General features: G+C 43.9%; 1 protein-coding gene across 1 annotated transcript in view; it reads left to right on the top strand.

Moving 5' to 3' along the window:
- Positions 1-16,705, top strand: part of LOC124805392 (myrosinase 1-like) — a 246,463-nt gene that overhangs the window by 7,556 nt on the left and 222,202 nt on the right. The window contains exon 2 of the mRNA XM_047265954.1: positions 6,335-6,468. Coding sequence (XP_047121910.1) covers positions 6,335-6,468 — 134 coding nt within the window. The remainder of the gene's footprint in view (positions 1-6,334; positions 6,469-16,705) is intronic.

Raw genomic sequence — 16,705 nt, 5'->3', positions numbered from 1 at the left:
TAAAATGAACAACAACACATTTATCTGCAGAAAACTGTAAACCTGTCTTTACAGCCCACTCCTCTTGCCTCTGCACTGTAAGCTGCAACTGACGGCTAGCAGTTGCAAGACTGCAGAAGGAACAGAAACAGCAAAATCGTCCACAAATAATAAACGTTGTACAGGACCCTGTAAAGTAGACATGATACTATTTATGGCTATGGCAAATCGGGTAACACTTAAAACACTGCCCTGAGGGACACCATTCTCTTGCTCAAAACGATTCGATAGCGTTCCACCAACGTGGAATGTAAAAACTGCTCAGACTGAAAAGATTATATCAAGATGGGTAGGTGGCCAAGAAATCCTCATTGATGAACTTGCTCTAGAATACTATGTCTTCCAATAGTATCGTACGCCTTACTGGTGTCAAAGATGTTGGCATAGGAAAGCCTGCTCAGCAGCCGCCTCCAGGTTGGTCAGGTTGTCGACAGTGGACCTGAATCTCCGGAATCCAACAACCAGGCCAAACGACTGTTAACCATTCACTTTTGGGTCTTTCCAACACAGCTCGTTAAGTGATACTCTCATAACTAGTGGCACATGTGTGGTCCTTCCCTAGTTTGAGGAGAGGTGTCAAAAATAACTCTCTCCGCGAGTTAGGGAACTTACCTGTCGGCCATGTCAAATGAAAACTTTCGAGGACGATTTTCTTTGATGGTGTAGGTAAATGTCGAAGCTTGCATTAGCGGATTTGGTCGTGACCTTGTGCAGTATCACGAGTCTCAGACAGTGTCGATTCCAGCTCCCACACGGAGAACGGGCAGTTGTAAGATTCAGGATTGTTGGATCTGAAGTCCAACTTGCCCCTCTCCACTGTTGCATGGTGTTACGTATGAGGTGGAACTACGGCCCTCGTGGAAAAAGGGTGACCCGGATGAGTCACGCAATTTGACTCTTAGTCTGATCACGAGATGTGGCCATTAATTGCACGCGTTGATCACGTAGGTTGACGTGAGGATCAATGAACTATACTTGACGGGATTTATCTGGAACATCTTAGGTGATTAGAAAGTTAGTAGACAGGAATACTTAGCTTTAATGCAGCTTCAGCGGTGAACGTCGATCTTGACTTTGTACAATAATATTTACAAGTGCAGTTATAGACTGAACTGCGAATACTTCTTTACAATTCTGATTGCTTCACACATATAGATCAATTGTCAATCCATAAACTGTACGTGGCGCCGGGCTAGGTCGTAGTTACTGACTTAGCTGTAGGCTATGCTAACTAGCGTCTCTGCAAATGAGATCTCTGAAGCTATAACAAGTGAACCATTCCTATTAAAGTCGGCTGTAGAACTGGTCAGTGCGCTAGCTTTTCTCGTAAGACCAGCCGTACGGCGGCGCTCGGTCTGCTAGCGTCGAAAGTGGTGACTCGCGGGTCCGATGTGTACTGACGGACCGCGGCCGATTTGAAGCCTACAACCTAGTAAGTGTGGTGCCTTGCCGTGACACCACGCATGGTGTTGGCGAATCCCTAGATCCTGGCTGACATTGGCAGTAGTCGCTGTAAAATTCTCTGCCATTGGCTGACCGGTGTGTCTGGGCGTTGTGGCAACAGTGGCTGCATCTGATGTTCTTGAGAGGGCTATGGGCTCTGAAAAAACTGCAGCTTGACAAGTGCACTGACAAACATAGGTACAGGTACTAGAGCTGACACTAGGAACCTCTGTTTGTGTAGAAGCGTTGGCTGTCGAAATAGGCTTTTTAATGGCGGAAGGAAAAAGATGTAGTGAATGTGGGAGGCTCAATGGCCTTATACATCTTCTTGGTCTTATCATACAGGATGCGTTTCGATGTTGTAATCTCCTGTGTCTTCCTTCTTCAAGAAACACACTGCAGTCCCTACTCCAGCAGGGTGATCACAAGAGCAAGTTACATACTTCGGAGAGAAGAATCCAGCTCCATCATGGGCGGCCTTGCCTCTTTTTCACCAAGGGGCTACAGCCTTACATTCTAAGGTGTGCCAGAGCTCTTGCTTTTAAAACAGTGCAATGGTTTCGGGGCAAAGGGCCATACGCTTAGGTAAAAAAAACCTACCTCCGGGAGTTTCGTGCTGTTCAGTGTTACGATGAGGGAGTCAGATTATACGAGCTCCTCATACATCATTTTCATATATTTTGCACATCAACGATCTGTTCATGCGCCCACTCATTCATCGGTTCCTCCTTTGGAATGTCAAACAGATCTCTATGTGACGCAGCACCTTCGCTATGGATCAAGGTGTTGTGGGGCTCCGTTTCTAAGGCATATCCCCCAAGGCTTTTAGCTTTCCATAGATTCATTACTTGTTGTGAACTAACAGTTTCAAACAACACTGTTCCGTTAGACACTAGCTAGACTAATTTCAGAGTATTTGCGATATTCTCTAAACTTTTTTGAACATAAGAAAGCGAAACGTTGTCACTGCTGCCCTCTTTTCGCTTCGCAATCGAAAATACATTCTGAACAGCAGGATGCCTTCTGTTACTATATACGGAAGAACTCTGTATAGTCTCTGAGTCAGGAGGACTGGCTACATTAGCCCTCTTGTTATGCTGGTTGTTGGCACCTACCATGGGTCCACCCAGTCTACTATGAGGAAATTTCGAGGGTTTCACCTCGACCCCACGAGCAGGTAAGGGAGTAAAAGTCAACCTAGACAGAGCCCCACCTGCCTGCGTAATCCTCATACCACTAAAGTGCCGTAGATTCCCCAGATATTGCCCACCAACAACTGTTGCGTGCCACTTATCGGCGCGTAGCACACCTTGAGATTTAGACGTTTATTACAGAGGTTATTAGAATCCTCGTGATCCGGGCGGTCAAGCCAAGATCCTCTTTTCCTGTGGCACACAACATTCCACCGCTGTACTGTACAGTGAGAACTGAAGCATGCCCACAGCTTACAGTGGCAGAGGACAGGTAGCGCGTACCAGTCTACAGCTCATGAACCCTGGGGTCGCGAAGCCCATACTCAGAAAACGAATGCTGAGCCCCTGAGGGCATGTAGATGTGAGTGGTTGAGAGAAACATCGATACTGCATGTAACACTGACAGTTATCCTGCTGGAAGATCCTATCGCCATTCGGCAAAACGTAAAGTACGATGGGATCCAGGCGGTTTGCAATAAATTTCATATAGTCCGTATTTGTGAGACCTATCGCACAATCAGCCTAAGGGCTCAAGCGTCCAAGTTATAGAAGAATGGAAAATACAGTTGAGGATCTGTTAGAGGACGATCAGTTTTGGATTCGGATCAATAAACGCAGTTCTGATGTTGGGATTGATGATGGAAGCAAGACTTAAGAAAATAAAAACACGTACATATGATTTATGGAAAAAGCAATAATTAAGAAAAATCAAGAGCATTTGTTATCTCCCTATGTCTTACCACTAATTCTTGCAAAAAGTATAGCAGCATCTATAAGTGTAATATCACACAGCAAGCTGTATGGTCACGAATGTAAATATTCATATCACTGATTCCTGTATCCACTGTCACAGCTCCCAAGACTAAGACCATGCCACTAACACCTTGGCCTCTTTCCACGAGGCCCCAATAATTTTACATTCCTCCACCTGCTGACCGAAGCGCGACAGACTCATCAGTTAAGAGCAAATTCTTGCACTCATTCATGGCCCAACGTCATTGTTGCTGATTCCACTATCAAGTGGTCTGTCTCTTCACCGCCGACAATGAGTCACAGTGTTGGACAGCTCACATATTGACGGACATACCTGAGCCACCAATACATAATTATCGAGGAACATTGGTTCCTGAAGCAGCTGTAAGCTTCCAGTGCTACATCGGTTGAGTGTGTGTGTTCGAACGCTGTCAAAGTCGTATTCGCTATCCTGTGGTCCCGCCTAAAAGGTGAATTAAATTAGCCCTGCCATTGACAACCTGCAACTGAGAATAACATGTGGAGTCATTACCTAAGTAGTAACAGTACTCCACTATAACTTAATAAGAATCAGTACTTGGAGTCTAACCCTAGGAGAAGTAGAACAACTAGGCACTGATACAATTTTTTTTTTTTTTTTTATGAAAACAACTTTCAAAGAAAAATATTCAAATTGAAAAACTACAGACATAGATCTTTAACTCTTAGCCATTAATCTAAATTTGAGGTTGGCAAAACATGTATGACTTAGAAGTCGCCTCACTGTTTAATCAACGGAAATGGTTGATACTATTTAGCATCGAAACAAAGGAAACCTCCACCCTGTGTGGCACTGACGATAAAGAGCACTGTGATCAAGCAACTGGATCTTAATATAGCTACTGTTAAAAATTCCCTATCTTGCTGGCCGTGGTGCGTATATCACCGAATTCACTGCTGTGAAGAGCAGTTTACCAGCGCCGAGCTGTTCGGTGCCGAGAACGTGCGCTGCGTAGCTAAAAATATTGTGACTGCACAGAGGACACGAAACAGCGTCCACAAACTGCTAGTTTCGAAGCCACTTCCGTGCAATGCCGGACACAGATCAAGAATTCTGCTTGTTCATAAGCCAGGAGCAGAGACTTAGCTCAAGTGTGCGGTCGTGAAGAAGCACTTCGTAATACCTCAGTCTTCACGAAGAATCACATCTTAGTGTCTCTGCTCCCAGAGAAACGAATGCTGCCATTCCTAGAGGCGAAATCAGCACTTCCGAACCTAATGGTGAGACTGTTCACTCACACCTTGCTAGCAAAGTCTCAAAACGCTACCCAGCGAAGTGTGTCCTACCAACACCTGCCAGAGATCCCCTCGCCGCGCAGTGCCCAGTTGAGAATAAACGTTAGCGTGAACTCTCCTTGCGGACGATCACCACGCCCGTTGGAATGTCTCCCACTATGCGAGTCATGAAGTTGTCAGCTAACTGCATTCACCTCATACATAGTTCGGTAGAAATTTCTAGAACAAAGTGTGACCCCTCCTCCATCTACAAGTCAGCCAGCAAGATACTTTTCTCTGTCTTTTTGTGGAAATACGCGTTGGTGTTTGACAAATTCCTCATAAATTCCTCTGTGCTAAATAAGGCCGGTGGCGGCGTTTGTAAGGTGAAACCTCTATGATCTTCTGCTTTCAGTGTCGTCTCGGACCCCGCCTACTTAGCAACCGCAGGGCGTCTGCGAGAAGCTCCTTTCCGCCTGCTTCTCGACTGGCGGCGGAGCAGCCGCAGCAAATGCCCGGCGCCCTCTTTTCAGAGCCATAAACCGTCGTGTCTGTCCCCTTTATTCAAATTTGTGTGTGTGTCGCGGTGCAACGTCCGTTTGCAACAGCGAGGTGTAAGGTAGGGACCTATAATGACAGCTGATTCATCACAACTACTCTATTAGCAGCCGTAAGGAAGTGACTTTCGAATGGGAATCACAAACGTTTGATGACAAGGCGACAAGTCATCCGAATTCTCCTCCGTAAAATAGCACTAGTGACAGTACGTGTGCCATACGCTAGGAATCTCTTATCGACGTACGTACCTAATTTATATGCCCAGTATGTGAGTGAGATATGCCTCCTTGCCCGATTTAGGTGTTCGTATGAATGTGATGTCATCACTCCCAAGGAAGTGATGAACACATAATAGTTTGTCACATAAGTTGCAACAAATGAAAGCAACAGCTTCACAATCACACGGTTTCTCTGTGCTCCGTCAAAATACACGTTTTGAACGTTTTTGAAGTTGCGTTCCATATTGGAAGTCTTGGCTCTTGAATTGTTTTGTTGTAACATAGTTCACAGCATTTTGCTTGTTGCATTCATTTCTGTGAAACGTCTATACGTATATGTGGTATCTCGCCTGCTCTCATTATTCATCACATAGACTTGGGACGGTAGCGTATTCTTACCACATGGCTCATATTCTATAAACAGTGTATAGTATGAGAGCTGCCAAGACGACAGAAAGAGAACAAACATCTCAGTGACCGGGCGCACAGTTAATAATTTGGTGAAAAAATAAATTTAGAAAAAAGTAATCTGCGTGAAACAGTTTCGAAACCGGGTCATCCACATAGCAGTTCAACACCGCAACCACTTAACCACGACGCTCTAGCTACTAGAATGTGCGCAATGTTCCACTTGTTAATCTTGGACCATTCACTGGTTCTATTTTGCTTTTTCACACTTCAGTACACCTTGTTCCTATTTTCATGCCTGATCTGTGTTCAGTTTTTGACGGACTAACCACTTGTCCCTCTTACCATTATATCTCAGGGGGGAGCGATGAGGAAGGTATTTCTCAGAAATTACCTATTTTGTAGCTCTTGTCGTTTCGAGCAAACATGTTCTACACTTCGTCAAACAATGATTCGCTTTGTACGCAGGCAAGGGCGAGAACATCTGGGACCACATGCTGCACGAACACCCGGAGTACGGCACGAACGGCGACAACGGCGACGTGGCCTGCGACTCGTACCACAAGTACCAGGAGGACGTGCAGATGCTGAGCGCGCTAAACGTGAGTATTCTGTCTGCCACAACTCATGTGACGAATCGAGCGAGTGCTAAAGGACTCTTCAAGTTGGTAAGCAAAGGCGATTGTGCTGAGAGTGGTGGGAATCGTCTGCTTATTTTTTAAAATATCTCTTGTTTGCAACAGCTAATGCCCTAGCAAAAATGTGTTTCTGGCTTCTGTGACGCTTTAGTGTTAATTCGCAATAACTCATACAACCATTTGCCTTTCCTACAACTAACTGGTATAATATTTTTACGGTAGTCCTTCTTTATACGAAATTTCACGGATCAGTAGTACAGGAACATATCTAATGAGAAATGTTAACTTCAGGGACACTAAAGTAGTTACCTTTTATTCTTTAGAACTGTGTCTTTTTATGAAAGTGGAAATTACCGGGGGGGGGGGCGTTCAATAAGTACTGCAACACTTTTTATTTTGGTTGAAAAAAATGCGGAATCTGTTATGGACAATGTGGAATATTCCCGGTTCAGCTCCTATAGTTTCATGAAGTTCCGATAGGTGATGCCGCTATACGTTGACTTCAAAATGGCGTCTTAAACGGAGATGTGTTGCAGAGAGTTGTCCTTGACCTTCTTTTGGGGGGAAACGAGAACGTCGCAGATATTCATACGCGCCTCACACAAGTCTGCACACCCCAGAGGAGCTCACAAAACTTCACTGGACCGTTCCTCCTCACACGCCCTACAGCCCGGATCTCGCACCTTCCGACTTCCATGTGTTTGGCCCAATGAAGGGTGCACTACGCGGGATGGGATGATGGGGAGGTCATGGATGAAGCAAGACGTGGGCTCTGACGTCGACCAGAAGCGTGGTACTATGCGGGGACAAAGGTCCTCCCAGTAAAGTGGCGTAAGGCTGTCGCACTGAACGGAGATTATGTTCAAAACATAGGGTTTTGTAGCCAAAATAGGGGGAATAATGTACTAGAATCGTGAATAAAGCCACTCTGCTTTCAGAAAAAAAGTGTTGCATTGCTTATTGAACACCCCTCGTAAAGTACCTTCGAACCTATAGCTAAAGCCTCGTGTTCAGGTTCCTAGCGTTCTCTGAGTAGGAAAGGTTAATTGTCTACCCCGCCTGGTGTGGGTAGAACACAGTTTACTATCTCTTGCACTAGTAATGACGCAGGGACTAGTGGAACATCTGGCTCCTCTGGTTGAATGACAGCTCACTTCACGAAGTCAACGCCTAGCCATTAACAAAGACTGGAGCAAATCGAAAGGCGTCGAAACTGTGGCAATACGTCCAGAGAGCGATGTGAATCTAAAAACGTAAACACAAGCAAGGTCCACCTCTTGACTGTCAATGGCGTGAACTGATGGCTTCAGACAACGGCGAGAAATGTCGGACGAGTGCATGGCGGCGGTGTTTATGATCTCTGTCATGTAAGCGGACAGTCCCGCGTGACATGCACGCAGCACCGCCGGCTCCGTCCGTGGGAGCAAGCTGCAGCCGTGCTAGGGAGCCCGACTACAGCTCACCTTTCCTCCAGATCGATAACTGGGCTGGATGCGAAATCCGAATCACTGTTCAATACTGAAGTTAACATCCATGCATTCTCTGTAGTGCAAAACCACATACTTCACTGAAAAAATGCAGGATATTCCATCTGTGTCTCCTTCCTCGGTTCATTAAGACGATGCTATGTAAGTACAGTAGCGGGGATTTCTGCTGTCAGTGTAACGTTCCAAGTACATTTTACTTCCCATCAAAGAATCACATCCTTATAGCGAAAGGAAAGAGAGTCAGCATTCACATTCATCACTGTTGCTTCCAGTTGCCAACTGCCATACCTACTGCAGATATCTTTCACAAACACTTGTAATGGAAACAGTTTCAGCAACACTATCACATAATTAAATATCAAGAATGAAATATAGTTTGTAGATAACTGTGCTAGATGGCATACACCACAGTAAAATAAATACACTCAATCAAAAACTTACAACAAATGAGTTTAATCACAAGACATTTGTCACAGAACAGAGTATAAATCTTGTTGTTGAAACGAATGTATGAATTACAAAAATATTTAATTAAAAAGGAGCAACTCTTCCATTCCTACTAGGTAGTTATTTTGGGATGTGGTTCTTGCACATTCCTGTAAGAGGGTCTGAATAAGTTCTTGCTGGCGGCTAAGAAAGCGCAGTTCGTCGCCACAATGGCATCGCTGCCATTCTTTATAGAATTCAGACACGTCGACTGTGGCCAACTGATATCTTCACTTATCCATCAGAGTTTCTCGTTGTCGTCAACGCATAATGTCGATGAAATGGGTATCCAGACCAATTGTCCCGACGTTTACGTGCTTACAGTGTGTGACAGCTCTACCTCGGGACGTTAACGATCTTATTTTCTTAATTCTCTCTCTTACATAATTTGCAACAGATGGTTCGGCACTCTCACTATTAATGAGAAAGTACATAATTTCGTCTCACCCCCTCCCATAATGAACCATGGACCTTGCCGTCGGTGGGGAGGCTTGCGTGCCTCAGCGATACAAGTGGCCGTGCCGTAACTGTAACTGTTGAGAGGCCACACAAATGTGTGATTCCCGAAGAGAAGCTGCAGCCTTTTCAGCAGTTCCAGGGGCAACAGTCTGGATGATTGACTCGTCTGTCCTTGTAACATCAACGACCTTACTCTGCTGGTACGGGGAACGGCTGAAAGCAAACGGAGACCACAGCCGTAATTTTTCCCGAGGACACGCAGCTCTACTGTATGGTTAGATGATGATGTAACCCTCTTGGCCAGCCGGTGTGGCCGTGCGGTTAAAGGCGCTTCAGTCTGGAACCGCGTGACCGCTGCGGTCGCAGGTTCGAATCCTGCCTTGGGCATGGATGTGTGTGATGTCCTTAGGTTAGTTAGGTTTAATTAGTTCTAAGTTCTAGGCGACTGATGACCTTAGAAGTTAAGTCGCATAGTGCTCAGAGCCATTAACCCTCTTGGGTAAAATATTCCGGAGGTAAAATAGTCCCCATTCGGATCTCCGGGCGGGGACTACTCAGGAGGCTGTAGTTATTAGCAGAAACAGAAACAAAACGGATCGGAGCGTGGAATTTTAGATCCCTTAATCGGGCGGGTAGGATAGAAAATTTAAAAATGGAAACTGATAGGTTTAAGTTAGATACAGTTCGAATTAGTAAAGGCCGGTGGCAGGAAGAACAGAACTTCTGGTCAGGTGAATATAGCATTATAATTACAAACTCAAATTCGGGTAACGGAGGAGTGACTTTAGTAATGAATAAGAAAACAGGAATGCGGGTAAGCTACTATCAACAGTATACTGAACGCATTATCGTAGCCAAGACAGACGTGAGGCCCAAGCCTACTCCAGTAGTACAAGTTTACATGCCAACTAGCTCCGCAGATGAAGAAGAGATTGAAGAAATGTACTTTGACGCAAAAAAAAAAGTATTCAGGTAGTAAAGGAGATGAAAATTTAATTGTAATGTGGGACTGGAATTCGATAGTAGGAAAAGGAAACAACGGAAACCTTGTGGAGTTATTCATAGAGCATAATTAAATCATCGCCAACACTTAGTTTAAGAACCATGAAATAAGATTATATACGTGTAAAAGAGCTGGAGACACCGGAATGATTCAGATTGATTATGTAATGGTTAGACAGAGATTTAGAAACCAGATTTTAAATTTCTATGGGCAAATGTGGATTCGGATCGCAATTTATTGGTTATGAACTGCAGATTAAAACTGCAGGAACTGGAGAAAGGTAGGAAATTACAGAGATGGGACCTCGATAAGTTCAAAGAACTAAAGTTTGTTGAGAGTTTAACAGGAAAAATTAGGTAACGAGTGACAAAACCAGGGGAAAGGAGTACAGTAGAAGGAGAATGGGTAGCTTTCAGAGACGAAATAGTGAAGGCAGCAAAGGACCAAATAGGTAAAAAGACAAGGGCTTGTAGAAATCTTTGAGTAACACAAGAGATATTTAATTTAATCGATGAAGGGAGAAAATATAAAAATGCAATAAACGAAGCAGGTGAAAGGTAATATAACGACTAAAAAATGAGATCGACAAGAAGTGCAAAATGTCTAAGCAGGAATGGCTAGAGGACAAATGTCAGGATTTAGAAGCATATTTCACTAAATGAAAGATAGATACGTCCTAAATGAAAATTAAAGAGGCCTTTGAGGGAAAGAGAAGCAGCTGTACGAATATGAAGAACTCAGATGGTGAATCAGTCCTAAGGCAAGAAGGGAAGGGTGAAAGGTGGAAGGAGTGTATAGAGGAACTATACAAGGGACATGAATTTGAAAGCACTATTATTGAAAAAGAAGTGGACTTAAATTAAGACGAGATGGGAAATATGATCTTCCGAGAAGAATTTGACAAAGCTCTGAAAGATCTAACCCGAAACAAGGCCTCGGGAGTAGACGATATTCCATCAGAATTACTGATAACCTTAGGAGAGCCAGCCATGATAAATCTCCTCCATTTGGTGTACAAGATGCTTGAGGCATGCAAAATAGCCTCAGACTTCAAGAAGAATGTGGTAATTCCAGTTCGAAAGAAAGCAGTTGCTGACAGGTGCAGAAATTGCCGAATCATGTAAGCAAGTGATGGCTGCAAGATACTAACACAAATTCTTTACAGAATAATGGAAAAACTGGTAGGAGCGAGGTAATACTGACCCTACGAGTTATCTTAGAAGATAGGTAAAGGAAAGGTAAACCTACTTTTATAGAATTTGTAGACTTAGAGAAAGCTTTTCATAGTGTTGACTGGAATACGCTATTTGAAATTCTGAAGGTAGCAGGAGCAAAATGCAGGGAGAAGGGCTATTTACAACTTGCACAGGAACCACACGGTAGTAATAAGAGTCGGGGGGGCATGAAAGGGAAGCAGTGGTTGAGAGTGGAGTGAGGCAAGTTTGTAGCCTATCCCCTATCTGTACAATGAGAAGCAGTAAAGGAAACGACAGAGAAGTTTGGAATGGGGATTAAAGTTCAGGGAGAAGAAACTGAAAGAGCAATTGAACGGAATGGACGGTGTTTCGAAAGGAGAATATAAGATGAACATAAAAAAAACACAAGTACAGTGGAATGTAGTCAAATTAAATCACGTGATGCTAAGGGTGTCAGATGAGGAAACGAGATACTTAAATTATTAGATGAGTTTTGCTATTTCAACAGCAAAGTAACTGGTAATGGCCGCCACACACCGTCAGGTGGCTTGCGGAGTATGGATGTAGATGTAGATGTATAAGGGATATAAAATGTAGACTAGCCATGGCAGGAAAAGGATTTCTGAAGAAGAGAAATCTGTTAACATCGAATATAGATTTAAGTGTTAGGGAGTCTTTTCTGAAAGTATTTGTTCGGAGTGTAGCCACGCATGGAAGCAAAACATGGACGATAAACAGTTTAGATAAAAAGACAATAGAATCTTTCGAAATGTGGTTCTACAGAAGAACGCTAAAGATTAGACGGGTAGATCACATAACTAATGAGGAAATACTGCATAGAATGGGGAGACAAGAAATTTTCGTTGACCAAAAGAAGGAATCGGTTGATACGAAATATTCTGAGACATCGAGGTATCACAAATTTAGTACTGGAGGAAAGTGTGTATGTGTGTGTGTGGAGAGGGGGGGGGGAATTGTAGAGGCAGACCAAGAGATGAATACAGTAGCAGATTCAGCACCGCAACGATCCGTGCCTTGGCTTCACGTGCGGTTGTCAGTTGCCCGCAGCCTAGTGTTCGCAGTGTGCGTCAGCCATGCTCGCCACGTGTGAGTGATCTTTCGTTGTTCGATGAGTTCTCTTAGTAATTCCCTGTCTTTTTATTCCTTTGACCGTTCACTTTCCTCAGGTTACTTTGTGACAGCTTGGTGCGGCACTGTTGCTTTCACTCTGACCAATCCGACGGTATCAGCCTCACACACTGACGGAAAAAAATCGCAACACCAAGAAGGAGTTGTACGACATAAACGAAAACTGTAGGCGTGTTTCTTCATCTGAAAGGTTATGTCTATTCAAATATCTCGCCAATCGTATTATAATGGCACTAGTAGCGCCACAATGACGATGCATATAAGGTTAGCTTTAAATACACGCTGTAGTGGTCGTGGTCGTTAGTTACCTTTGAGATTAGATGTGGTGACTTGATGTTAGTTAAGAATGCCTTCAAGTCGACGAAGACACCTTTATCAACATCTCACTAAGTTTTGACGAGGTCGTATGATAGGGCTACGAGAAGCTGGATGTTTCTTCTGCAATACTCACAGTGTCTGTGATTACTGGCGGCAGAGGTCTCAAGAACGTATGTATGGTGGCAAGGGGAGTGGGCTCCGGACGGCCACGCAGCACAACCGAGAATGAAGACCATCGTGTTCGGAGTCTCGCTCCGGTGCATCGTACCTCATCTGCAACAGCGATTTAAGCACCAGTTAGCACTACAGTGACACAACGAACTGTTACAAACCGATTACTTAAAGGAAATCTTCAAGCCAGACGCCCTGTCGCAAGCATTCCGCTGATCCCAAACCACCTCCATTTGTGACTTCATTCGTGTGAAACGAGAGCTCATTGGAGGGCAGGGTGAACGTCTATTGTGTTTTCTGGTTTTGCCTCGGTGCCAGTGATCGCCGTATTATGTTTATAAAGAGACCAGTTGAGGGCCTGCAACTAACCTTGTGCGTGCTTGACACACTGGACCTACACCTGGACCTGTGGTCTGAAGTGCGATTCCGTATGGTAGCAGGAAGACTCTCGTGGCTATCCCACGCACCCTAACTGCAACTGTGTACTTCAGTCTGGTGATTCGACATGAGCTGCCATTCATGAATAGCATTCCAAGGGGTGTCTTCCAACAGGATAAGTGTGTCGACATGTTCCCTTGGCCTGCGCGATCACCAGATCTGTCTCCAACCGAGCATATATGGGACATCATCGGATGACAACTCCAGTGTCATTAACCGTCCACCGACCGACTGTAACAGGCATGGAACTCCATCCCACAAACTGACACCCGGGACCTGTACAACACAATGCATGCATCTTTGCATCTTGACATTCGACATTCTCGTGGTTATAACGGTTACTACTTTACCACCATTTCACACTTTCAATGGCTTATTTTGTGCTTATATTAACCAGTGATCTTTCAACGTTAATAGCTTAAATCTGATACCTAGGCAATTACACTAGATTAATTACTCGTATATTTCGGTGTTGCGATAGTTTATTCCGTCACTGAAACTGTGAGCCGGACCGAGACTCGAACTCGGGACCTTTGCCTTTCGCGGGCAAGTGCTCTACTAAGCACGACTCACGCCCCGTCCTCACAGCTTTACTTCTGCCAGCACCTCGTCTCCTACCTTCCAAACTGGTAGAGCACTTGCCCGCGAAAGGCAAAGGTCCCGAGTTCAAGTCTCGGTCCGGCACACAGTTGTAATCTGCCAGGAAGTTTCATATCAGCGCACACTCCTCTGCAGAGTGAAAATCTCATTCTGGAAACATCCCCCAGGCTGTGGCTAAGCCATGTCTCCGCAATATCCTTTCTTTCAGGAGTGCTAGTTCTGCAAGCTTCGCAGGAGAGCTTCTGTAAAGTTTGGAAGGTAGGAGACGAGGTACTGGCAGAAGTAAAGCTGCGAGGACGGGGCGTGAGTCGTGCTTGGGTAGCTCAGTTATCGAAGGACGTGTACCATCTGCTTCTTCGACAGATCGCCCGGAATAGGTTGGAACGCAAACATCCAGCTGTTAATTGGCACGTGGTGTGGCGCACGGTCCACTACCCCCACCTACCTACATCAGTCAGATCAACATGGTACATTTTCGTGAACCGAAAATACCCTACGAATGATAAAAAGTACGCAATACATTTGGCAGATTCACCCTTGTGTCAGCAATGCGGCATGCTGGATACGGACGATCATCGGCTGGTCTGCGGCGAGGCATTGGCTGTCTGGACTCTCGCAAGAAAGATAATTGCGTTCATGCGGCGGACTATCTATACAGCAGTCTCTTCTGACATAGTATTTTTTCCAGAGGAAACGTATTTTCCGCGTCATAAGACGAACGCAGTGGCGTGGATCACAGGTATGACGGTCCATTACATCTATAGAGACACACGTACGAACTTACTGAACGTCCTGGATTACTGGCAATACTTGCAAGATGGACACACAAAACTATTACGGCTACAAAAGTACAGGGATTGGTATGCCAATTTCCTAGTAATGGTTTTTGCGGACCCGCCATCTACTTGGGGTGTGCCGGGTGCGCAAAGATGAGCGGCGATGCTTTCGTTGTGAAACTGACCAAGTAATGTGAACGACTAAGAACACTATGCGAGTATGAGACCTATGAAAAACACAGGCTTGAACAGTTAGCAAATGGATGTACTTCAAATTTTGTTTTCATATCTATAAATACTTTTCTTCAGGGTGCCGGAGATGGCCCCACTTTGATTTTGTTGTTATTTCATGCTGCATGGTAGGACGGCAGCAAGGTTCCTTCCAGGACAGTTATCATATGACAGGACGTACAATATTTATTTTGTGAATAATAAAGGTTTCTGTTTCTCCTACCTTCCATTATATAAAATAAATAAATAAAAACCCCTCATTCCCAAAAAAAAGAAAGGACAGAGCGAAAAAAAAAGGTTGTTCATTTCACTGTAATTTAATTTTATTACTCGTACAGAGGCTCAACGTTCCTTTGTTTAACAGCGCGTCGTCAAAACAAGTATGAAATGCTAATGTCTTTGCAATACATAATGTCGACTATTGAGTTAAAGTTCATACCTCTTTTGCCATTTTAGATAAAAAAAATGGTAGAGCACTTGCCCGCAAATAAAAAAAATAAAAAATAAAAAATAAAAAAAATAAAATAAAGTTGGTAGAGCGCTTGCCCGCGAAAGGCAAAGGTCCCGCGTTCGAGTCTCGGTCGGGAACACAGTTTTAATCTGCCAGGAAGTTTCATATCAGCGCACACTCCGCTGCAGAGTGAAAATCTCATTCTATTATTTTATTTTTATTTTATTTACATGTCAAGTTCCGTAGGACCAAATTGAGGAGCAAATCTCCAAGGTCATGGAATGTGTCAGTACATGAACTTACAACATAAAAGTAATAACAGATAAAAATAAATGTTCATGAACCTGAAAGAAAATCAGTCCATAAGTTTAAGCAAACGCTATCAGCCATACAATGAGAGTCAGCTTAATTTTTCAAGGAACTCCTCGACAGAATAGAAGGAGTGACCCATGAGGAAACTCTTCAGTTTCGATTTGAAAGCGCGTGGATTACTGCTAAGATTTTTGAATTCGAATGGCAGCTTATTGAAAATTGATGCAGCAGTATACTGCACACCTTTTTGCACAAGAGTTTAGGAAGTCCGATCCAAATGGAGGTTTGATTTCTGCCGAGTATTAACCGAGTGAAAGCTGCTTATTGTTGGAAATAAACTAATATTGGTAACAAGAAACGACAATAAGGCATATACATATTGAGAGGCCAATGTCAAAATACCCAGACTCGTGAACAGAGGTTGACAAAAGGTTCGTGAACTCACACCACTTATTACCCGAACCGCCCGTTTCTGAGCCAAAAATATCCATTTAGAATGGGAAGAGTTACCCCAAAACATAATACCATACGACATAAGTGAATGAAAATAAGCAAAGTAGACTAATTTACGTGTCGAAGTATCACTCACTTTCGATACCGTTCGAATAGTGAAAATGGCAGTATTAAGTTTTCGAACAAGATCCTGAACGTGGGCTTTCCACGACAGCTTACTATCTATCTGAACACCTAGGAATTTGAACTGTTCAGTTTCACTAATCATATGCCCGTTCTGTGAGATTAAAACGTCAGGTTTTGTTGAATTGTGTGTTAGAAACTATAAAAACTGAGTCTTACTGTGATTTAATGTTAGTTTATTTTCTACAAGCCATGAACTGAGGTCATGTACTGCACTTCTTGAAACAGGGTCAATGTTGCACACAACATCCTTTACTACCAAGCTAGTGTCATCAGCAAACAGAAATATCTTAGAGTTACCCATAATACTAGAGGGCATATCATTTATATAAATACGGAACACTGATCCCTGGGGCACCCCCCACTTGACAGTACCCCTCTCAGATCCCACATCACAGCCGTTATCAACATTGTGAATAATGACCTTTAGCTGCCTGTTGCTAAAGTAAGAGGTGAACCAATTGTGAGCTACTCCCCTTATTCCGTAA

This window comes from Schistocerca piceifrons, chromosome 7, assembly GCF_021461385.2.
Source record: "Schistocerca piceifrons isolate TAMUIC-IGC-003096 chromosome 7, iqSchPice1.1, whole genome shotgun sequence".
NCBI classification, from domain to species: domain Eukaryota; kingdom Metazoa; phylum Arthropoda; class Insecta; order Orthoptera; family Acrididae; genus Schistocerca; species Schistocerca piceifrons.
The sequence above is the reverse complement of the archived record's forward strand: the minus strand, read 5'-3'. Positions and strand labels throughout refer to the sequence as shown.